Consider the following 24679-nt stretch of genomic DNA (forward strand, 5'->3'; position numbering starts at 1 on the left):
CATTGAAGACAAGATGGGCATCTCAAGGGGTTTATTCTCTAATCACATGTTAAAATAAATAAAGAAATTACCATGACATTTTATACAGACATGTACTTTTCAGAGTGAATTTTAAAACTTTGGTCATCCTCAGAATTGTCATCTTGTGCCATCATCAGGTCAACATTTCTGTTTTTCTTTGGTTTATGACCAAATACCTGCAAAACGACGATTCCCATTAGCCTCTGCTGGACTTTGTGTGTATTGCTAATAAGCCTGCTCAAATGCTAAACTAAGATGATGAACATAGTAAATATTATCTGCTCACATATTAACTAGCTACAGAGCTGCTAGCATGGCTCTCATTAAGTCCTGGTGATCCTTATTGATAACATATTTCTGTAAATAACCAAACAAACTAAAAACATTTGCAATTTTGTGAGTTTAAACTTTATAGAACTTTCTTTTAAGAGAACATGTTGGATTCTGGTGCAAAGCAAAAAAAAACAAATACTAGTTCTTCTTCTTCTTTAGGGTTTGACGGCAGTTGGCATCCCACATGTTGCATTACTGCCTACTACTGGTATTAACTGTTGGTAATATTCTGTCCCATTACAACTTTTTAGTTAGACCAGTGTTTTTCTACGGTGACCCCACTGTCAAACACATCTTTCACTGTCCTAAAAATTCTAGTCGCTACTATTGTCCTGAGTAACTCTGAGAGAACAGCAACAGAGCGTCTTTCTAGATTCAAACGCATGGCTTTAGAAAGAAATGCAAAGGTTGTGTACACTTGGTGTATAAGTTGCAGTTTAGATGATTGCCCTGTCAGTTTGCATGTTGAACTGTGTGCCGACACTGCCAGTGGGCTTTGCATGTCTGTAGTGGAGTACCTGGCCAGCAGAGGCAGGCGTATCCTTGGACTCCCTCAGAACACGAGGCGCCGTGCTGACAGGGATCGGAGGCACACTCAGGGATGTCCACTTCGCAGTAGTCCCCCTGGAATCCTGTATCGCTGCAGTCACATTCATAGCTGCAGGAGACACAATGAGTGTTTATACAGAGAGATCCGACAAAGGGCAATACCTGAACAGCAAACTGAACATGGACTCTCTTCTCAGGCACCGAACCCCCAACTGCTCGGGGCGCCTTTCCATGGGCAGCCCCCTCACTCTGACATCTCTCCATTAGTGCATGTACAGGTACTGAGCATGTGTGTGTAATTCAGGCCTGTGGGTAATGTGTGTAATAACAACAGAGTGAAAAGATTGTAATTCACCTTGCGTGATTAATAAAGTATAAATTATTATTATTATTATTATTATTATTATTATTATTATTATTATTATTATTATCTTCATGGGAGAGTTGTTTCATTTTTCACAACTCGATGCTGATAGACAGATGATCTGCTTGTTGCTGCAGAAAAGATTGTCCCCAGATCATGTATTGTAATGGGTTAGTGTTGGGGGGTGGGGCCTCTTTCCTCTGCTGTCGGCACCAACCTGTGTAATTTGTTGTTTGACACATGTAAAGCAGCTGGCCAGAGCTTGTTTTTTCCTCTTAAGAAATATTACTAAACTGAGATCTGTAGTATACACTGTTGCTATCTATTGTATGCATTTATATCATCGGGCATGGACTATTGTAATTCTTGCATCTATTGTACTCACAGGTAGAGTACAGATGTACTCAAGGACCCCATGACATCACTGTTGGGTGTGGTTAAAGGCAGGCTGCAATTTGTGAAAAGAAATTGAGGTGGGGATGTTTTTTGTCTTATGGTTGTAAAAGTGATTGTTGTATAATATATTCCTCTCATGTATTAGCATTACATTCCAGTTCCATAGCTAAGCATACGTTTTACCAGGGAAAAAAACACCCTGTCATTTATGACAAGCCCAGAAAGTATTCTACAGCCATGAGGCTATGTTTCCAGAATCCTTCCAAACTCTTCTAGCAGTCTGGATGCTGCTGTCCGTCACTGCATGATTTAATATTAGCAACTCTATTTCCTAATCCAAACAAAGATGCTAGCTGGAAATGCCATGTCACTGTCCAAAAACTTTTCAATCTCAGTAATAAATCTCTATATTGTTGTTACTTTTTGTACTCATATTTTCATACTCAATAAAATGTTTATTATGTCCCTTGTGTCATATAGAAGGAGCAATAACATACTGTATGTTGTGCGATAGGAAACAAGAAACAATCAGTTTTATTGTGCAGCTGACCGAAAAAGTTTACATCCAGAGTCTGAGGATTCTGGGAACACCTTCAGAACCTTCTGTTGTTAAAAACCTTCTGGGTATTTGTTGGGTATACCTTTTTTTGCCAATAATAAAAGACCCAATAGGGGGAACATGCACAAGCTCCCCGGTAGATCTGCCTGTACTGTTGAAGCTCCTCCAGACAGCAGGTTTTTGACTGGCCTACCTGTTCACCATGTCATGGCATCGGGCTCCGTTCTGGCAGGGCTCACTGGCACACTCGTCCACATCCAGCTCACAGTCGATGCCATCGAAGCCGGGCAGACACTCGCACGAGTACGTGCTGACCAGATCGTGGCAGGTGGCCCCGTTTTGGCAGGGGCCGGACTCACACTCATCGATTTCCACCTCACAGTTGACTCCTGGGGGAGGAGGGCAGAGTCCACATCAGTCAGTAGAAAGCACTGGAAGCAATGACGCAGATGGTCATATCTGGTAAAAGTTGCTATTGTTAATTGTGTTAATCCAGAGATCTTTAACAGGGGGTCCGGGACCCCTAGGGAGTCCTCACAGTTGCTGTAGGGGGGAGCCGCCAAATTATTGTTTGATGGTTTAAAGAAAAAGTCAAATATTTCTGAAAATATACATCAACATGAATCCAACATATTATTAGCAAAGATAAAAAATGTTTTAATGTACACAACATTGATGATAGGCTTACTGGCATATACTGTAGGTATGGCAGCCATTCCCACATACAGCTGGAGCCTAAGGATTCACTGTGGCCCATTTTAACATTAAAACGTGATGTATAAGTATATGAATATGCCAACAATTTTAATTTTATGCACCATTGTAAAGGTATGTGTAAAGGCTTTAGGCTGCCCTACACGTTATTATAGGTCCAGTTTAATGGAACTGAATTTTATACACTATATGTAGTAGGGGGTCTTTGTGTTAATCAGTCACATTTTATAAATCAACACACCAACCACACTGCTCTGCCCTGATGTCTGTATCAGTCTGTTCTGGACTGCTGATAGCTGCGGTGATAAAAGTCCAAACTAAGTCATAGTGTGACAGCAGAATGCAGCGGTGCTGATCTAACCCGGCCGCTCACAGATAACACCAAGCTCCTCTGACACAGAGCAGGTGTGTGGAGAAAGAAAGGAGTGGTAGAAAAGCAAGATGGGAGTGCGAGAGTTTATCTGAGCTGCAGATAAGATGGCTGACTAACAACATCTTACTGTGCACTTAAAATACTCCTCGTGCCCAGTTTATCAGAACAAACAAAACACTTAAGAAATGACGGTGAGGAACAAGACGTAGGAAAACAGCAACGCTGCGAGTCTCTGCTAATGTGTTCTGTTAAGAGATGATTCACGATGACTTCTTCATTCACAGCTCCAAACTAAAGCAAACACACATGCAGGAGGCCAGGAGGCTGAGCAATATAAAGTTATATTACTGTGAATCTGCAGTACCTGCAACTGTGTACATTGTGTTTTTCAGGTCTCACCATCCTGTACATGTTTTGAAAGTATTTATGTAAGTTTCAGTGCATGAAACCAATGATCTGCACCAAGGGGGCAAACAAACTCTAGTGTGATGCAGCCGGACTAAATGAGGCAGGTGTGTAAGCCCCCTAAGACCCTGAAACAAAGGAGTATGTAATGACAATGCATTATGTAATGAAACATCAAAATGTAATAAAAATTCACTTTATTATGTAATAACACCCTCATTATGTAATAATCTGCTGCATTTTGTAATAAAAACCCTGAATGCAATATGTAATAAATAATAATACATAATGCGGCAGTTCTTACAAAATGCAAGGGTTGCAATTTCTTTTAACCAAAATGTAATAATATGGTGCATTATATAATAACCAACCAAAATTAATGTCTTCATTTATTTTTATAATGTCATGTTTATTTTATAAATTCTAGCAAGACTTAAAGATAGTATATCAAAGAAAAACACATAGGATATACTATACTATACTACACTATCTTTTAATTTAGGTTCCCATGTTACCCTGGTGCCATGGCGCGAGTGTGTGTGTGTGTGTGTGTGTGTGTGTGTGTGTGTGTGTGTGTGTGTGTGTGTACCTGCAAAGCCCAGCAGGCACTCGCACTCATAGTGGTCCTTCTCATTGATGCAGGTGGCGTTGTTCTCACAGGGTCGCGAGGCGCACTCGTTGATGTCGATCTCACAGTTATAACCCTGAAACCCCGGCACACAGAAGCAGTGGAACTCGGCCACTCCTTGGATGCAGATAGCTCCGTTCTGACAGGGCTCTGACAAACACTCATTCACATCTTCCTCGCAGGTCTTCCCCTCGAACCCCGGTGCACAGCGACATTCAAAGCCCTGTGGTCTCAACACACAGGTGCCATTGTTGCTGCAGGGTTCATCGATGCAGTCAGTCACATGTGTCCTGCAGTCCCATCCTCCGTACCCAGGAGGACATCTGCAGAAGTATCCATTCAGCTGGTCTACACACAGAGAACGGGGCTCAGAGCACGGGTTGCTCTGACACTCGTCCACCTCGTCGGTGCAGTTATCCCCTGTGAATCCGTCCGGGCAGATGCAGTGGTATTCTGCCATGCCCGGGGTGCTGGTGCAGTCGTCACACGGGGCAAAGGAGCAGGCGTCATAGAGCTCATCACAGTCTTTGCCCATGTATCGGACCCCCTCTCTGGCACAGAGACAGGCATAGTCATCCATGGTGTCCACACAGGTGGCTCCGTTCTGGCAGGGCGCAGACAAACATTTGTCTGAAGTGGCTGTGCACAGGATTCCTGAAACACAAGCACATGTATGCAAGGATAGATGAATGCATGTGCAGACAGCTGTATCAGAGCTGAATGTCCTGTCACAGTCACTGCTAATGCAAACATCACATTTCCTACAGCCACAGGAAATGCAACAAGTTGTCCCAGAGGTTCGAAGTACTGTCTTAGCATTGAACAGGACCCTGTCAGTGCTGGGGTCTTCTGGCATACAGACAAGCCTGGGCTGTCTGAATAAAAAAAAAGCATAATAGACTTAATGTCAAGTCCGTCACAAAGTGCTGCGGGGGACACTTGCAGAATGGTGGGCAGGGTCAGCTCATTAAATATATTTCCATGACAATATCTCCATTTAGCAGCAACAAACAAGTGAAAGACCTGAAATCACCAAGTGTGACTAAAATAGGTCACCTGCTGTTAAACCTGTTTCACTTATTCAGTCTGACATTTCCTCTAATCTGCTCTCACTTCATGGAAGAGTCCTGGCACCCAAGTTCACATGCAGACGTCCTAAATCCTGACATAGACTATACAGCTGAAGCCCACACGTGGCCCGATCAGTCCAGCCTTTACAAGTCACTTGGTAATGATAATGACAGGATGTGTGCAATACTTTATGTGCAATTTATTGTTGTGACTGGCACAGCTGGTACTGTTTTTTGTATTTTTTTGAACTGTCAAGGCATTTATTTATGTGTGCAACTTTTGAGTCTAAAACGAATGTCCCTAGGGAGGCAATAAAGTATATCATATCATAATGTATGGTTGCAAAAAAAACATTTCAATGTCCACGACATTCTCTGAAGTAAAAACTGCACCAGCTACTCTACTCTGCTGTTTGATTGAGGATTCATATGCTAATCCTGAAAATACATTAACACACAGAAAGATTATATTCCTGCCATGAACTTGACAAGATGGGAAATAAATGCAAAGTTTACATGAAGTAAGAGTCAGGTCACTGGCTCTTGTCCCCACACAGTGAAGTCATTGTAGTAGCTGGCAGTCATATGTGAATCAATATAACTAAATATATTGATTCACATAATAAACTAGAAAGAGTGCAATTAGGCTACTGAGGCTGCAGAGGAAGGTCTGACTAGTCCACACAGCATTCCTGGATGGGAGAAAAATGTGCTCTGGTCTATTGGCATTTCTTTAAACCAATCATAGTCATCTTGGGCGGGGCTAAGCTCCGGACGGAGCCACGGTGCCTCTGCTAAATAGTCTCAGGAAGGAACTGGTTTTGGTGGAACATGTGGACGTTCAAAAGTAGTTTTAGTCGTGCAACAGAAAACTCCGATTGGACAGATAGTCTAGCTAGCTGTCTGGATTTACTGTACGTACACACCGCCGCCGACTTGGGCGTCTAAAGATACCGGAAGTCATTAATTTCCAATGGAAGCTGGCTTCTCTCAGCTGCAAGGAGCGTCAAAACTGTCGGCGTCGCGTTTTGGGCGTTTTGAGCGTTTTGAGCGTTTTGAGCGTCAATCAGAAAGTTGAACTTTGGTCAACTTTATGGTAATGAGCTATGACGCGGTTCAGCGGCAAGCAGCGGCAAACGGCAGCAACCAATCGGAATATAGACGTCCTTCTCGCTGGCTGATTCTGGAGAAACATACGATGTAAACTTTTGTTCCTACCAAGACATTAGTTCCATGAAAATGGAGGGAAATCTCATAATCGCCGTTGCTGGGTTCCCCTATCATTTATGATGTAACGTTGTTTGCGTATAGGGACCAGTTAACGTGCCGTCACATGGTCTCTAAACAGTCCGCTCACAGTGAAGTCCTGCACGGGTCAACAGCTGGCGGCTGCTCGCTCTGCCTGCATTCTGCTGCGGTTCAGCGGCTAACTGCTAACAGACACCGCTGTGACCAACAAACAATACAAATGATGTCCTTATATATGTAATTTATAAAAGGTTTCTAGTGTCAGTGTATTGGCCGTGCAGTTGCTGCTTGTGCTTTTTCTTCAATCGTGTGTTGAACATGATTGAAGAATGCTCCCACGTCAGAGCGGCCAAAGCGTCAAACAGCTTCCTCGGACTTTTTGACAAGCGTCCTCGACAGGGCGTCCAGAGCTTCTTTGCAGCTCAAGTCGGCGGCGGTGTCTACGTACAGTTACCCTGCAGAGATCTGAGGAGCAGTTAACCATAGTCCTCACAAATCCACCGGAGGTTAGAACGCCAACACAGAGACAGAGGAAGGGGACGGATATCCAGCCAAAATGAGGGACATCCGTCGGAATTTCCGGCAGCACCGGAACTATCCAGGAAGTGGAATGTCGTGGATATAGACAAAGTTGATAGTGATAGCAGAGCATCAGTAGGGATCATCAACCGTGGCTGGAAGCTTTGGACACCAGCTAGCATCTGTAGCGGGAACAAAGTCTTACTTTAGAGTGACAGTTAACCTGCAGAACCAGATGCCAAACACCTGCCACCTGTGCCAAGGGGCCCACTGTCTGTCCATGGCCTCTAGGGGCCACTACTGGGATCTTTAGTGTTGTTTCACAAAGACGCCTGCAGGCACAAGCTCCCTTGTTAATGAACATTGGCCGAGCTCCACACGCTGTTCCTTCTACTAGCTCTAATTGTGTTTCTTGTCTCAGTTAGCTTGTAGCCAGAGCAGATAATGACTGTACTGTGCCCTCTCGTCTCTTGGTGCCTGTAGGGGCAATTCTGTGTGTCGGTTCACCGAGTGGATGTGAACACTAGTTCAGTGAGGATCTGTCTCCCCTCAGCAGCCAATGACACGCGGCCTCTGTGGAATCAGTCCACATTCCTTTTTTTAGGGCAGTCCCAACTCCCCATCCACTACTCGCAGCCTCGCTGCCCGACACTTTGATCAGCGTCCTGTTCCCAAACGCTCACTCAAGTGGAAGATATTCACAGTGAAGGGAGTTATGGAGGGGAAGCAGGGGGGCAAAGGGAGAGAATATGGAATCAGATCAACCGGTTGGGAAAAAGTCACTTTTATTAGTTGTTGCAAGCATGTGCAGCCCAACAGACCTTGTTCAGCCGGTCACAAAGGATTCCAATGTTCCAGCGCAGCCATGGAGCCATGCAGCCATGCAGCCATATAGCAAAAGAGACATCAGAGCTAGTCTCTGTATTTAATGGGAACTGTTTCTAATGAAAAGAATAAAAGAATGTTAGACTGCTCTGTATTGTTCTAGTAGACATAATGTGATGTTGTTAGTCTAATGTGAGGCCAGGACTCATTAACATGAGTTATGCATATAAAGATTAAGTGCATGAATACATTACAGCTAACCTCCTTTGTTTGAATGTCTTCTATGTGTAAAAGTATTCAGGCATGGGACTCTTTTTTTTCTCATTATAACATACTATATCATGTAATGACAACAAGTTTCTTATTTTAACAAGATTAGTTATTTTGTGACATAAGATAACAAGGCTTAAAGCTTTAGCGTGTAACTTAATTATATATTAATTAAGTTATGCAGATATTAATGAACATCAGTTACATTCAAGCCATTTCCAAATGAGTTGCTACAAAGCTAATTAAGACTATCAGCTCCACACAACTCTCTCTGGATTTCTCAGTAGGACTATGTTCAGAAGATTGGGGCGGACTTTCCCACGCAGAAACTCGAGCGAAGATAATTATCTTCTGAAGAGTCCATCATGTTTTTTTAATCCTCCGTGTCCTCCTTGGCTACTAGCAACTGTGTGGAGGAGGAGGGGGGGGTTGCGCGATCACATAAGGCTTGTATCATGTGGACGCCCCGACAGTGTTGTTGTCATTACTTAGAATTCCTCATCGGGGTGACAGAAACTACACACTATAGCTTTAAAAGAGAATAATAGTAAAAACAAGCTAGATCTGTCACTATAACTCAATTCAATTTTCAATGTATATTCATCTTTGAAGTGACACACGTTAAGAACTCAAATCATATTTACATATTTACAATGTAATGTTTAATATTTTCAATGAGTGAACAGGTATTATAAGTCATAGATAAAATTGAGGCGATAACTCAGCCACAGATAATCTTTTAGGAAATTACTGAATGTATAATTCTGTCTGTTGTTAAAATTGAGTGGCATTATTAAATAAATTAAATTAGAAAATTAAATTAATATAGGTGTTTTCAGGTAATCTGTCTGATTGGACCAATCAGGACTGTGTGGCTGTGATAAGACTGATTGATTGACATCTTTCTGAGTCTCCTGTTAGGCGGGACAAATGACAGGTTACCATTCCTATTGGTAGAAAAGATTTGTGACCTAATAAATTCTTCTAGTCTAATCAGCCAGATGAAGTGAAACCCCCTGTGTAGTGTTCAGGGGCTTTCATGGCTTTCATTTCATGGTAACCTGTCATTTGTCCCGCCTAACAGGAGACTCAGAAAGATGTTAATCAATCAGTCTAATCACACCCACACAGTCCTGATGGTCACTCTTGTTATAACAACAAGAAAAATTATGAGAAAACATTCTGCTTATAAGATGAAATAATCACAATAAAAGAAAAAATGTTTTAATGACGAAGCAGTGTTGGCACCCTACTGCATGCACCTCAGCTTTATCCATAATAATCCATAGTCTCTATATGATTCAAGCTTATTGGATGTACTGTGGCACTAAAGCATGTGTTAAAAGTTTAAAATATAACATACCACAAACATGCCACAGGCAGTGAGCCCCAGCACCCAACCCCCATGATTGATCATTTTGTGTAGAAGTTATCCGCTCTTGGGCAGCTGCTCTCAGCTTTACACTATGGCCCAGCGTTGCCCTCTGGAAGCAGAAGGTTGCTGTCATTTCCAATTTTTGTTGAGGTACATCTCCCCTCAGTGTGAAGCGTAGACACTAACTGTGTTTGAACTGTACAGATTACAGAGGAGAGAAGAGCCCATGGTTTCCAGATTAGGCTCACGTCTGCTTGATGTGAGAAGAGAGCAGGATAAACACGAGCATTGATTGAGCAGGTGATCCTTTGCTTGCTTGGTAAGAAACTTAACATAAGTGCTGTTGGGTCAAACATTTGTGGAGAGTCAGGAAAGGCCTTTATTCTAATGAATTCAGTTGATTTCATTGATTCATCCCTTTCTTTAAAGAATCCCATTCAGCACTTTACAGAACAGTGTTCGTCTGGATATGTTCTGAATGTCACATCAGCAACTTCATATGCTCCATTTCATTGACGTTCATCAGAACGTTTAGATCATTGGGTTCACTGTCAGCTCATGTGTTAAAGACGCTTAATTCAAATTTAAATTCTCATTTCCTACGATACCAGTGCGGGGGACCTATGGTATGGTTAAGGTTGAGGGAAAGACCATGGTTATGGCAAATAAACTATGTAAAATAAGTGGCAACACTTGGTTAAGGTTTAGGTTTAAAAAAAAGCAAACACTAATTGCAGTTCTCTGATAAGGACACACTATCTCCATCATTGGCACTAAATGCAAAAAGTGAGATGTTTAACCATGCAACATGGACCAAATTGCTATATCACCATGTTGCTCATTCAATTCTATAATATATAATAATCTAATATAATATATCCTTTTTTTGCCAAGTACATTTTACACATACAAGGAATGTGTCCTCTACATTTAACCCATGCTAACTGACCAGGGTCCAGCTGCAGTTGTAATGCAGTGTCTTGATCAGGGGCAAGTCAGAGTTCCCAGCATGCATTTCTTTACGGTGGGAGAACCTGCTCTACATAGAGCGGCCCTGACCGGACCTCAGCAGTGCTAACCGACAATTCTAATGATGCCATAAAACCAGCTACAATTCTAACAGCAATAATTGTGTGTGATAATAACGTCAAATTGACTGGTCTTGTATTTATTTTGATGTGTGATCTAGTCTGCCACTATGTGTCTCTCTGCTTCATTCATGCATTGCTTTTCACTGTGCAAACCTTCTTCCTATCCACCCCCCACTTTAGTCTTCCCCCCGTCTTCCACCTGAGCAGGTCTGACAGCCTCCCTGAACTCCAGAGCCGTTCCATGGTGTAATCCCTGAGGCCTCTTTGGGCCAATCCCCTTGCTCCTCTAATCTCCGGATGGAGGATACGTGCACAGATTACAGCTTGAGCATGTGTCCACTCTCTGTCTCCAGATTGTCTCTCACATACTCTTCTTCTTCTTCTTCTTCTTCTTCTTCTTCTTCTTCTTCTTCTTCTTCTTCTTCTTCTTCTCTCACTTTGAGCTCACATTCCCCCAGCTTCCCATACTCAAACCCTCATTAAACATGGCACACATATAATAACACTATAACATTTCACAGTTTTATACCATTTATTTCATCTACACTATTTTCATATACATTCACAAAACCTTATGCAAAATTAGCTGCTAGAGGGGCTGTAGCTTTATATGATTGTATTGCTCCTATAAACATGCTGCAGTTATTAGATATATTTTTTAATACAAATAAAACAACAGATGTAGTACTCAATACTGCCAGATTTAATCTCCAACTTGGTGTATGATTGTACTAATACTCCATAACTTCCTATAATCTTCACAACATTGTCCCATACAGCATTATGGGTAATCCACACAATACAAACAAGGTTGATCCTGACTGTTCAGACACCTGTACCTATCAGACGTGACGCAGAGTACACGGAGCAGACACATCACACACAGCAACTCTGTCTCCTGTTTCTGACTCAGTTTCCTGTTTGCCTATCAACTGTCCAATCAGGAGCTCCAAAACATCTTCTCTTGAGGTCCACAGCTCAGCACCAGAGCATTCTGTCTGTCACACACTGATTTCCTCTGTCTTTTGTCTCTGCCTCCCTCTGAGACAGATGAGCAGCGGATCTAGTTTTCTCTCCTGTGAATGAAACAGAGTGACAGAAAGCAGAGCTAAGCAGAGCTTGTCCACACTCATGTCCCTGCTTCCATAAATCCAATCACGCACGACAAACCACAATTCCAATGAAGTTGGGACGTTGTGTAAAACATAAATAAAAACAGAATACTATGATTTGAAAATCCTTTTCAACCTATATTCAATTGAATACACTACAAAGATAAGATATTTAATGTTTTTGTGCAAATATTCACTCCTTTTTGATGCTCATTTGATGCCTGCAATACGCTCCAAAGAAGCTGGGACAGGGGCCTGTTTACAAAGGTTACATCACCTTTTCTTTTAACAACACTCAATAAGCGTTTGGGAACTGAGACACTAATTGTTGAAGCTTTGTAGGTGGAATTATTTCCCATTCTTGCTTGATGTACGACTTCAGTTGCTCAACAGTCCGGGGTCTCCGTTGTCATATTTTCCTCTTCATAATGCATCACACATTTTCAATGGGAGACAGGTCTGGAGGCAGGCCAGTGTAGTACCCACACTCTTTTTTACTACAAAGCCACGCTGTTGTAACACGTGAAGAAGGTGGCTTAGTCTGTTAGTTGGTCTTGCTGAAATAAGCAGGTCCGTCCCTGAAAAAGACATTGCTTGGATGGCAGCATATCTTGCTCCAAAACCTGTATGTACCTTTCAGCATTAATGGTGCCTTCACAGATGTGCAAGTTACCCATGCCATGGACACTAACACCCCCCCATACCATCACAGAAGCTGGCTTTTGAACTTTGCACTGATAACAATCTGGATGGTCCTTTTCCTCTTTGGCCCGGAGGACATGACGTCCATGACTTCCAAAACCAATTTGAAATGTGGACTCGTCAGACCACAGCACACTTTTCCACTTTGCGTCAGACCATCTTAGATGAGCTCTGGCCCATAGAAGCTGGCGGTGTTTCTGGGTGTTGTTGATATGTGGCTTTCGCATTGCATTGTAGAGTTTTACCTTGCACTTGTAGATGTAGTGACAAACTGTGTTAACGTACAATAGTTTTCCAAAGTGTTCCTGAGCCCACGTGGTGATATCCTTTACATAATGATGTCAGTTTTTAATGCAGTTCCACCTGAGGGATCAAAGTTCACGGGCATCCAATGTTGGTTTTCGGCCTTGTCTCTTAAGTGCAGCAATTTCTCCAGATTCTTTGAATCTTTTGATAGATATTGAGAAATTTTGTTCTTAAACTGTTGGACTATTTGCTCACGCAGTTGATCACAAAGCGGTGAAACTCTCCCCATTGTATTCTGATTGATCATGGACACTGTGTGACTGCACATCCACGCCATATTTCATCATCAGATCATGTGTCCAATGGTGTGCCTCAAGGGTCGATTCCTGGGCCATTCCTGTTCTGCTGTGGACCTCGGACGTGTTAAAGGAATGACTGTTTCAACATGTTGTACCACCTGACCACTTGAAATTATATGTTTGTTTGTCATTGCAAATAGCTGCAGTTTATCAGTCCCCACCTGAATCAGGCTCCGGCTCATCCAAATGCTTTCATACTGCACAAGCCTACCCCTTCTTGTTCTGCTCCTTCACCTCTTTAAACTAGTTAATAACATAGGTATTATCCCAGTTGAACATTTATTTAATAAAGTAACATTATCAAGAACATGAGCAACATGGTTCACCTTTACATGAGTCACTCTAGTGAGCACTTATTTTTGACTTTGGTTTGGATGATGAGCATCACCAGCTTTTTTTTATTTTTCTCGGTTTGTACTTCACATGTCATGTGAAATTTAATAAACACCTACAATGTCCTTATAGTTGCTTTATAGCAAGTGTTATAGCAAGTTTATAGCTGCTACAGAATTCCAGTGAGATTCCACTGAATGATGAACTTACAGTAAATGGACCTGTGTGCTACCAATCATGTGTTTTAGAAGAGCAGCAGTCCCTGCCTTTTTTCTGCCACCATGGCTTTAATGTTCTTTAACATGACATTCAATGGAAAGAGTCCATGCTTAGAAACAACTCCCAGAGTTCACATCATCACATCACAGAACTTCTTCTGCCTGATGTCCCTTTGCCTTTTAAATGTTAATGGAACATAACTTTCAGAAACAAAACGTAACCTTTCTGGACATTGTGTGACCTTATTCATGTGCAGACAGATATGAATGAGATTCTCTCCACTGATCTCACCCATGTTTGCTCTGTTTGAGTGTGCATAACTGAGGAGCACTGCCTATGATTCAGAACCAGTCATGTGGCAAATCTGAAAGACAGAGCTAGTAAAAAAAACTGAAATAACTGTCCATTGACCATCAACACCAACAATCAACGATCCAAGCTTACACCAGCGGCTAATGTTTAAGAATCCAGTTAAGAGATTTGTCTACAAAACATCACACAATGTCAGTAATTACAATAATGATCCTGCACATGCTCAAGGTTTCTCAGTATTGTGAAATCCACTGGAAACTAGCCAATGCCCTCATCATTGTTGTAAGTAACAAAAGACAAACGACAACCTGTCTCCATCTATTTGAGTCTCCTAATATAGTGGGAGCACACAGGAGCCCAATAAGCACCTCCCAAAAGCCCACTTATGTGCCATTCATAGAGCAGCACCTCTGAGAGCCTTGCTGACATTCCTGAGGCCTGCTCCATCACAGCTCCTCTGGACTGACCAATTTAGCACTAATATTCTTTGTGTTGGCCAATAAGCATGCTGCAAATATGTGAGGTAAAATAGTTGTTTGATTTTTATATTGTAATAACTCTTTCCATCAAACCTGTTGCTTTTACAGGAAAAGTACAAACAGCACAGAATATCTTGAGATATACAATGTGATTTCCTTCAATTACAATTAGACAGAAATGATCATCCAAAAGGAACACTTTAAACTGTCCTGGAACACAACAGTTGTCTTACTCACCCCATTTGAACATCATCATCGTCAGCAGTACTGTCTTTAGATTCAAATGAATCTTCCCCAACTCCATGGTAAAACCACGGACCAAAAGGTAATATGTAGAAAAAAAGAAGTGAAAAGTCCTAAAGTAGTGACATGCGGCTGTGCGGTGGAGAAGCTCCTGGCTACGTTGCTGTTGCCCAGTGTTTAGAGGCTGGCATGCTACACACTGCCCATGCTTGGCTACTAATGAGTGCAGCAGCGAACTCCAACAGACAGCCCTCCCTGCTCTGCACTCACAGAGTGTAATCAGCCATGAGAGCAGAGAGACGACAGGAAAACATGAGCTGGATTAACACCTGCTAATAATTGGATGCTCATTCTCTGAGCTCCTGGTTAAAAAGGTATACTGTAAGGTAAGGCATGAAGACACTATATGTTAATCAAACAAATGTATACTGTAGAACTGGTAAAAAGAACCAAGATTAAAAAATGTCATAGTTTTCCAGTTTTATCCCATTAAAGTTGTTCATACTATGAGTACAGTAGGGGTCATGAGTTAAATTACAATAATTGCAGTTGAACTGTAACTGACACTGTTAACCCTTTACTAGTCCCACCTAAAAAAATATAATTATTATAATGCAAGGCTTAATTTCTTTTGAAACAAACTACAAAAATCAATTCTTTTTTTTCAACTGAACAAACTGTCTTTTAGTTATGGGCCTTTACCAAACGATAGAGATATCCATTTATCTCTATTAAAAACACTTTTTAAATTATACTTCTCTTGTGGACTAGAGCAATGTTAAAACTGCCCTGAGAACAACGGACCCTGAGAAGATAGGACACTGGCAACATGGGACACTGGCAACATGGGACACTGGGAACATAGGGCCCTGGGAACATAGGACCCTGGGAACATGGGAACATGGGACCATGAGGCCATAGGTCCCTAGGAACATAGAACCCTCAGAACATAGGACCCTGAGAACATAGGATGCTGGGAACATAGGACCATGAGGACATAGGACCCGAGGGACATAGAACCCTGGAAACAAAGAACCCTCATACACTTGGAGCCTGAGAACATAGGACCCTGGGGACATGGAACCCTGAGAACATAGGACCCTGGGAACATAATGGGAACATAGGATCATGGGAACATAGGATCCCGAGAACACAGGACCCTGAGAACATGATGGGAACATAGGATCCTGAGAACATAGGATCATGAAAATATAGGAACCTGGGAACATAGAACCTGGGAACAAAGAACCCTCGTACACTTGGAGCTTGAGAACATAGGACCGTGGGGACGTGGAACCCTGAGGACATAGGACCCTGGGAACATCGTGGGAACATAGGATCCCGAGAACACAGGACCCTGAGAACATTATGGGAACATAGGATCCTGAGAATATAGGACCATGGTAATATAGGAACCTAGGAACATAGAACCCTGGGAACATAGGACCCTGAGAACATAGGACCATGGGAACATAGAAACCTTGGAAAATAAGAATCTGGGAACATAGAACCCTGGGAACATAGGACCATGAGAACATAAGACCCTGAGAAGATCATGGGAACATAGGACCCTGAGAACATAGGACCATGGGAACATAGGAACCTGGAAATATAGAACCCTGAGAACATAGGACTCTGAGAACATAGGACCCTGGCAACATATGACAGGGAGAGGATGGCCCCCACATTTAGATGGAGCACTTTACCTAATGAATGCAGACTGAGATGACCACATGGCTCATGTGCATATAGCAGAAAGGGAGGCTCCCCTTTTGCCATAAGGCACATGAGGTAGCAACGCATGGATTGAGTGCGCCTGTAACCAGGCCTGAAAATGTATAGGCCTGCTCAATGGTGTATCTACGACCCATTGGTACAGCCTTGACTTTGACAAAGGTCTACCCAGATGACTGGAAGCAAAACAGCCAGCAAAACAATAGTCAGTCTTCGTAAGGGCCTGTACGCACCTGATGTATTCTGCTAGGGCCCTGGCCGGATACAACATGGACTGAGGCTACTGGACCACCTGTCCCTTCTCAGGAGAGGAGAGTGACTGTAACTTGACAGGCTGAGTCAGATGGAACCTTAGACAGGAAAGCCTGGTTGGGGCAAAGGATTATACCCGTCCCATCCGGTAAAAACCTGCAACCTTCACTGTAAACAGACCGTTCATGGAGCTTGCCTACACTTCTGGCAAAGGTTATGGCCAAGAGGAACCCAGTTTTAAGGGAGAACCATTTCAGAATAGCAGCCACAAGTGGCCAAAAAGGGGGGGTGGTGGTGGGATGCTGAAGCTACAGCCTGGTTGTCAGTTTGAAGAAAACAAGGGGAGCCCAGCCCCCCTTGCGCATGGATGTAGGCTGCCGCCACCGTGCTGTTGATTCTGACAATGATGTGATGACCTCTTAGTCTTGGCAGGACATGGCGAAATGCTAGGTGAACCGCTCAAAGCTACAAGGCATTGATATGCTGAGTCACTCAGAAGCTATTTCAACAGCTAATGACCCTGCAGCCTTCGTGGACAAAACCCCAACTTGCCTGGGACACATCTGTGAAGACCTGCTGGTGGGAAACCACTGGTTTTAGCACACTTCCCTTTGCAATGTTAGCTGAATTCCACCACCAGCAAAGGGCTCTTTGAGACCGCCACCATGGTCTGGTGGGACTCCTGTGGACAAAAGGCCAAAACTGACCTTTTAAAGTGGCATTACCACTGACATGACTGAGGATCCTGAGTCTTTTCTGCCTGTGAGTGCAATGTCTGCAATCATACAGCGGTTCAAGGTCCGGGGAGCCAGTGAAATGCCGAAAGGCAGAACATAAGAATCGAACACCTGGCCCTCGAAGCCAAACTTGGATGGTGGCAAACCAATCACCTGCTGTGATGGTTTGCCTGAGTGGCTTTGCATATCTTTAAACGGGGGCCTGAGTCACCCCCTTGGAGCCCCCTGTAAACCATTGCTGACCTATAAACACACATTCTGGATTTACATAATAAGTCACTGTATTTTCTCCGAAAACATAAAAAAATGTACAAAACAAAAGCATACTGATGTAATAATACATCAGTAGCACATACTGTCCAAATATTTTTTCTATTATTTTACAGATATCCAAAAACAAATGACCATAATATTCTATACTCCTTTAACTGAAGGCATGATAGCCTAAATCCACCACACGTCCTTGTGTGAACCAATCAGCCTCTGGCATTGTGTTAACCTGTGCAGTCCAGTGAATCCAGGCCAGGTTTTAGTCACTGGCTCATTAGTGTCTTCAGCAGCTTTAGTAGCTCCTTTGTAGTATGGAGCTTAGCAGTCAGACATCCATCACTTAGCCTGTTAGAGACTTGTTACCTCTCTTTATTTCTCCATCCCCCACCCCTCCCCAAACACCGGCTGTGCCTGACACCCCATGGCCTACCAGACAGATTTGCACCCATGAACTTTGTGTCACCTGCAGTAGCTGGCACATGATGAGGATATTGTGCATTTGGGTATTGTCATGTGCATAATGTCAAGACTTAAACTGTGGGCTTGTGTTCAGCCTGAAAATAGAACCACAAGGGTCTATGTTGGTGTGTTGCTTCAGGTACCGGTGAGAAGATAAAATACAATCAAACACAAAGTTTATGTAATACAATAGATCGGTTATCAGAAACCAAAACACTGCACAGCAGTTTAGAGTTATATGAGTTTGGATTTTACACTTCTGGAAAGTTATCAAAATCATTGTTTACTCGTTTTTACTTTACTTGTTTCTACAATACAAAATAGTTTATTATTCCCCCATGGGGAAAACTTTGTGCCATTATACATATAGGAGAGTTGAGGCAATATCAAGGCAATACAAAATGAATTATACTTTTTATTGACCAGTGGGGAAATTACAATTTTACACTCTGTTGTGAGAACACACTATAAACAGGCCGGAAATACACACACATGCTCAGGTCTTATACATGGTCAAATGGAGAGATGTCAGAGTGAGTGGGCTGCGAGTGCTGGACAGGCGCCCTATAGTGTAACAAATAGTGTAAACCTCAATGTGACTGCATATGACATCAACATATTCATGGTCACCAGCATTACCCCAATCTTTAGGAAAACCACCATAAGTCATCAGCGTCAGATCATCATTGTGATCATAAGGTAAACAGTAGAAGATGGTTAAATGTGCCTTATTGTCATTTCTAAGCATGCACAGAAAAAATTAATTCATCATTTGTATTTAACCCATCCTATAGGCTTACAGATGAGCAGTCTCCAGTCTTTTGGCCATTGCCTTTGTTCACGGGCGCTGACAGGAGCTCTAACATAACATACATGTTTTTGATGGTAGGAGGAAACAACAGCAAACATGGGGAGAACATGCCAACTCCACACAGAGATAACCTGACTCCTCCAGATGGATTGCTTCGCATTTGCTCGGCATATCCATCTGGGAACTTTCCGTTGGAGAACTTTTGTGAAGGGCCAGAAATACTGGTTAGCTGACTGGATGAACCATCTGTCTATCACCTATGTTGGTGATAGACGGGCCAAATCAACCAATCAGATCCACGAAGTGTATGAAAATACAACCACAAGCCCGCCCCTGCTGCTGCAGGCAAAGCATAGCTCGTTAGCTCAGCATGCAAGCAACATGTCGGTAAAGGAGATTTGCCGTTTGTGTAACGAGAATTTAGGTTCCCGGACCATATTCCAAAAGAAGGATCCAAGAGAAAAAAAGCATTAGTGAGCAGCTAACAGAATTAGGGCTACCGCTGGCTGATAATACTGGTTAGGTGATTGGATAAACCATCTGTCTATCACCACCTAACCCACCTCAAAACCAACGCTGATTGGCCCGGTCGTTTGGCTAACGGATCCAAATTTTCTCTATCTCAAGATGCCAGACTGATCTGGGAGAGGAGAACTGGAGCTCGCCAGATCAGGACGGTCTCACGAGGCTAACACAGAGAGGCCCTGCCTTATTTTTTGCTGAATGACCCTGCTACGTTCATTGATGCAGTTCTACAGTTGAGATCTCCAAAGTTGAAAATTTTGAAATTTTGAGCATATCAAACACTTAATTCCTGCATTCTGTTGAGTTTTTCTGCAACAATGTGTGCCTTTTCTGAACCAAGTTATGGTGCAAATGTCTTTATTTATGTAAAGGAAATTATATTAGGTTTTTTGGGGTGTGTTGCACTGGCCAGTTTTGATTATTGAGGGGGTTGAAGCCCCCCCATCCTCCCTGTTAATTACACCTATGCCCAAACCACACACTCTTTTAGGATTGATGTTAAGATGTTATTGTTTACCTACAAATCAATAAATGGCCTAGCTCCAACCTCTCTCTGTGAGCTAAAACAACTACACGTCACACCGAGGGCTCTCAGGTCAGCTGACCAGTTGCTCCTTGTGGTCCCAAGATCAAGGTGAAAGCACAGAGCCAATCACACCTTTACTGTTGTAGCCCCCAAACTCTAGACAAGTTGCCTCTACACTGCCTGTTTTTAAATCTTAAAACACATAATTATTCTCTGGCTTTTTCATCACTATGAGAGTTGTTTTTCGTTTATGTTGTCCTCGTGTCTTTGAAACTAGTCTAGTTTTTATGCTTTTTATAAATATGGTTGAATTGATTTCTTTATTCTAAGTTTTACCAGTACTGGAGCTAAAAAACAACATGATATGGTGATGGAGGAAAAATAATCAAAAGGGTGCACCAATATGCTCAAGACATTTCATGGAAATGTGCCAAACACATTATGAATAATTTTGTGTCAACAATTTGATGACATGGTGGCACGAGAGGATGGCCATTGGGGCGTTTACAGAGTTCATACAAGTTACAGTACATTTAAATCGCAACCTGGCCTTTAGATTTTAATGGAAATTTTGGTCTGATGAATCTACTATCCTGCAACTAATCAAAGTATGGGGTTGGATGTGTAGTACCCTCGTTAATGTAATCATCCTCCTTGGACCGAGAATATCTAGAGAAAAACCATTAGATGTGCTGATATCTTACATATCCCAGAGAACATTTACAGGCCCTGGTGTTTGTATGTTGGCATGATGTGTGTGAAGATGAAACTGGTGATGTGGAGGCAGGTAGGCATATTGAGCTGTCCCATGTAGACCGCTTGGAATCTGAAGCTGTTCACTTGTACACAACGCAACCTCAGACAGCACACAGCCCAACACTTTCATCCCTGCAAATGCTTTATCACTGAACAACTTCCAGCTAAGTGATAATATTTACCCTAACTCAAGTCAAACTGAGTCATTTCATCGGATGTCCTTTCAGTACATAAAGAAACTTGAAAGCAAGCTGTGGGGAAATCCAGCATGATACAGCGTAAACACGGAGAGAATAGATGGCTGCAGCAGATCTGCTGTTGTGTCCTTGAGAGGTTCCTCCTAATCAGGAACAGATACGGATGGAGTGGTAAACCACATGAGGACTGTGCAGCATACACGACAAGTGTTTTTAACACCATCTATTAGTCAGCCATTATGTCAGCTGAAAGACCCCGCTCCTTGCATCTCTCAGGTTTTTTAGCCCCGATCAGTCCACTTTTTGGCGTCAGTGCATGATGAGCTAACAAGACATGACACTCTGTGCCCTACACAGAACAAACAGCACAGACATGACTTATTATGTTATCAGGGATATATTTATGTGCTTATCTAACTCTTGGGATTTTTCCTACTTTAGTGGAGAAACAAGCAGGAGCACCAAAAATCCAATCATAGTTCACAGAGTGTTTGGATGCTGATTGGACCGTCATCTTTTGAATCTTCTGAACTCCACAGTTAATCTGTGAGTTATACTGTTACTGTAAATAGGGTTAACTCCACTGTTCCTCTCTTCAAATGTACTCAGAAATGTGACATTTCCAGTACAGCTACAGTGTGTTTTTGGTTTCATTCACTTGTAGCAGCAGCTTAAACTGACCCTTGGTATAGGAAGGGTTCATGTTGACGTCTGTCAAACATCTTTTATAAAGTGCAGCTTATTGAGTTAACTTTTGTCCAACAACAATGGGGCCCAGTAGGAAAGGAAAGGTAAAGTTGTTGAGATTGCGTCGCCAGGTTGTAGTTCCCAGATTTGGCAGATACAAAAATGTTGTTACAGCAGTTACCCAATCCAGTATTAGCCATCAGATTTGGACACAAGCCCAAGAATTTGGAATTCTTCAGGAAACAAATGATTCCGTTCAGAACATAGCAAACTTGACTTAACCGTTGACAAGCTTCAGGAGATGAATATGAAACTGCTAACATTTGTGGTGTGAGTTTACATTGTGGTGATGGTGGTGGTGTGGAGTTTGAAAGATGTGAGCATCTACCAGGCAGGTCTTTTTTAATCTTAGACTCATTTTGAATTGATTAAAGACCCCTTTTGAACAAATAACATGCCATAGTGGAATACAGTCCCCAATAAAACCATCACAAACACATTGAGAAAGACGTGTTCCGCAGGATAATGAGCTCCTAATGTGGTAGCACTGAATACGGAAATGATTCATTTTGTAGTGGTTGGATGGTTTACTGGTGGAAATATCACAAAATCAAAAACTCTACCTTGGCAATAAGTAAATTTAGCCCCATATGGAACAAGCCTGACTTGCACAGGGTCAGAAAAAAGTATCACACAATAACTCACTGGTCTCATTTCCAGGGGCAACCAATACCTGCAATATTTACTCAAATCAGCCATCCAAACCAAATGTAACACTACATCCACTACATCCACACTATATATATATATATATATATATATATATTATCTCTGTGTGGAGTTGGCATGTTCTCCCCATGTTTGCATGGGTTTCCTCCTACCATCAAAAACATGTATGTTATGTTAGAGCTCCTGTCAGTGCCCGTGAACAAAGGCAATGGCCAAAAGACTGGAGACTGCTCATCTGTAAGCCTATAGGATGGGTTAAATACAAATGATGACTTATATATACATACTGTACAGGCCAAAAGTTTGGACACACCTTCTCATTCAATGCGTTTTCTTTATTTTCATGACTATTTACATTGTAGATTCTCACTGAAGGCATCAAAACTATGAATGAACACATATGGAATTATGTACTTAACAAAAAAAGGTGAAATAACTGAAAACATGTCTTATATTTTAGATTCCTCAAAGTAGCCACCCTTTGCTTTTTTTGATAGTGCTGCAAACCCTTGGTGTTCTCTCAATGAGCTTCATGAGGTAGTCACCTGAAATGGTTTTCACTTCACAGGTGTGCCTTGTCAGGGTTAATTAGTGGAATTGTTTTCCCTTATTAATGGGGTTGGGACCATCAGTTGTGTTGTGCAGAAGTCAGGTTGATATACAGCCGACAGCCCTATTGGACAACTGTTAGAATTCATATTATGGCAAGAACCAATCAGCTAAGTAAAGAGAAACGAGTGGCCATCGATACTTTAACAAATGAAGGTCAGTCAGTCCGGAAAATTGAGAAAAATTTGAATGTGTCCCCAAGTGCAGTCGCAAAAAGCCATCAAGCGCTACAAAGAAACTGGTTCACACCAAGAGTCACCTCTGCTGCTGAGGATAAGTTCATCTGAGTCACCAGCCTCAGATATCGCAAGTTAACAGCAGCTCAGATTAGAGACCAGATGAATGCCACACAGAGTTCTAGCAGCAGACACATCTCTAGAACAACTGTTAAGAGGAGACTGCGAATCAGGCCTTCATGATGATGGTGATGGTGTGGGGGTGCTTTGCTGGTGACACTGTGGGGGATTTATTCAAAATTGAAGGCATACTGAACCAGCATGGCTACCACAGCATCCTGCAGCGACATGCCATCCCATCCGGTTGGCGTTGCATCATTTATTTTTCAACAGGACAATGACCCCAAACACACCTCCAGGCTGTGTAAGGGCTATTTGACCAAGAAGGAGAGTGATGGAGTGCTGTGCCAGATGACCTGGCCTCCACAGTCACTGGACCTGAACCCAATCAAGATGGTTTGGGGTGAGCTGGACCACAGAGTGAAGGCAAAAAGGCCAACAAGTGCTAAGCATCTCTGGGAACTCCTTCAAGACTGTTGGAAAACCATTTCAGGTGACTACCTCTTGAAGCTCATCAAGAGAATGCCAAGAGTGTGCAAAGCAGTAATCAGAGCAAAGGGTGGCTACTTTGAAGAAACTAGAATATAAGACATGTTTTCAGTTATTTCACACTTTTTGTTAAGTACGTAATTCCATATGTGTTCATTCATAGTTTTCATGCGTTCAGTGAGAATCTACAATGTAAATAGTCATGAAAATAAAGGAAACGCATTGAATGAGAAGGTGTGTCCAAACTTTTGGCCTGTACTGTATATATACACAAAATAATATCACATATGTCTGAAAAGGCCATCTCCATACCATCAATAAAGTGGGAACAAGACTTGTCTATTGCCCCTGATGCTGACTTCTGGAAACAAATCTGCCAAAAAATATCTACCTCATGACAAAAAAACTAATACAGTACAAATAACTCCACAGAATTCCCTCCACTAGGCTGAACATTTTCAAAATGGGATTCACATCAGAAATCTGAACTAACTGCACTCCAAGAACGCCTGACGATTACATTCACCCCATCTGGCACTGCACAGCTATTCAACAAGACTGGAAAGAAGTCCCAGAATCCCTGGCTGCTCAGGCTGTCACACTCCTTCATCCCCACGTGACACTTCAACAACCAATTAATATGAGCAGATCAAACATTAATGACTGCTCATAGCCCTAACTATCGCCAAGAAAACTATCGTCATGAACTGGAAATCAAAGAAATAAGTAGGCTAATGCAGGAAACACATGTGAGATTATGAAGAATCAGACACAAAAAACTAGGCTGCATTTCTCATAATGAATTTGGCAATTCCACTTTAATTTCAATCATCAATCACTGGATAAGTAAGGTATAT

General features: G+C 42.3%; 1 protein-coding gene across 1 annotated transcript in view; it reads right to left on the reverse strand.

The window, feature by feature from the left end:
• The window catches only part of crb2a (crumbs cell polarity complex component 2a), a 33937-nt gene extending 19129 nt beyond the window's left edge, over positions 1-14808 (reverse strand). The window contains exons 1-4 of the mRNA XM_028602413.1: positions 14740-14808; positions 4304-4996; positions 2416-2611; positions 873-1012 (exon numbers count right to left, since the gene is read on the reverse strand). Of these exons, the coding sequence (XP_028458214.1) occupies positions 873-1012; positions 2416-2611; positions 4304-4996; positions 14740-14806 (1096 nt within the window). The 5' untranslated portion in view covers positions 14807-14808. The remainder of the gene's footprint in view (positions 1-872; positions 1013-2415; positions 2612-4303; positions 4997-14739) is intronic.
• Between the last annotated feature and the right edge of the window lie 9871 nt (positions 14809-24679).

This window comes from Perca flavescens, chromosome 16, assembly GCF_004354835.1.
Source record: "Perca flavescens isolate YP-PL-M2 chromosome 16, PFLA_1.0, whole genome shotgun sequence".
In the NCBI taxonomy this organism is placed as follows: Eukaryota; Metazoa; Chordata; class Actinopteri; order Perciformes; family Percidae; genus Perca; species Perca flavescens.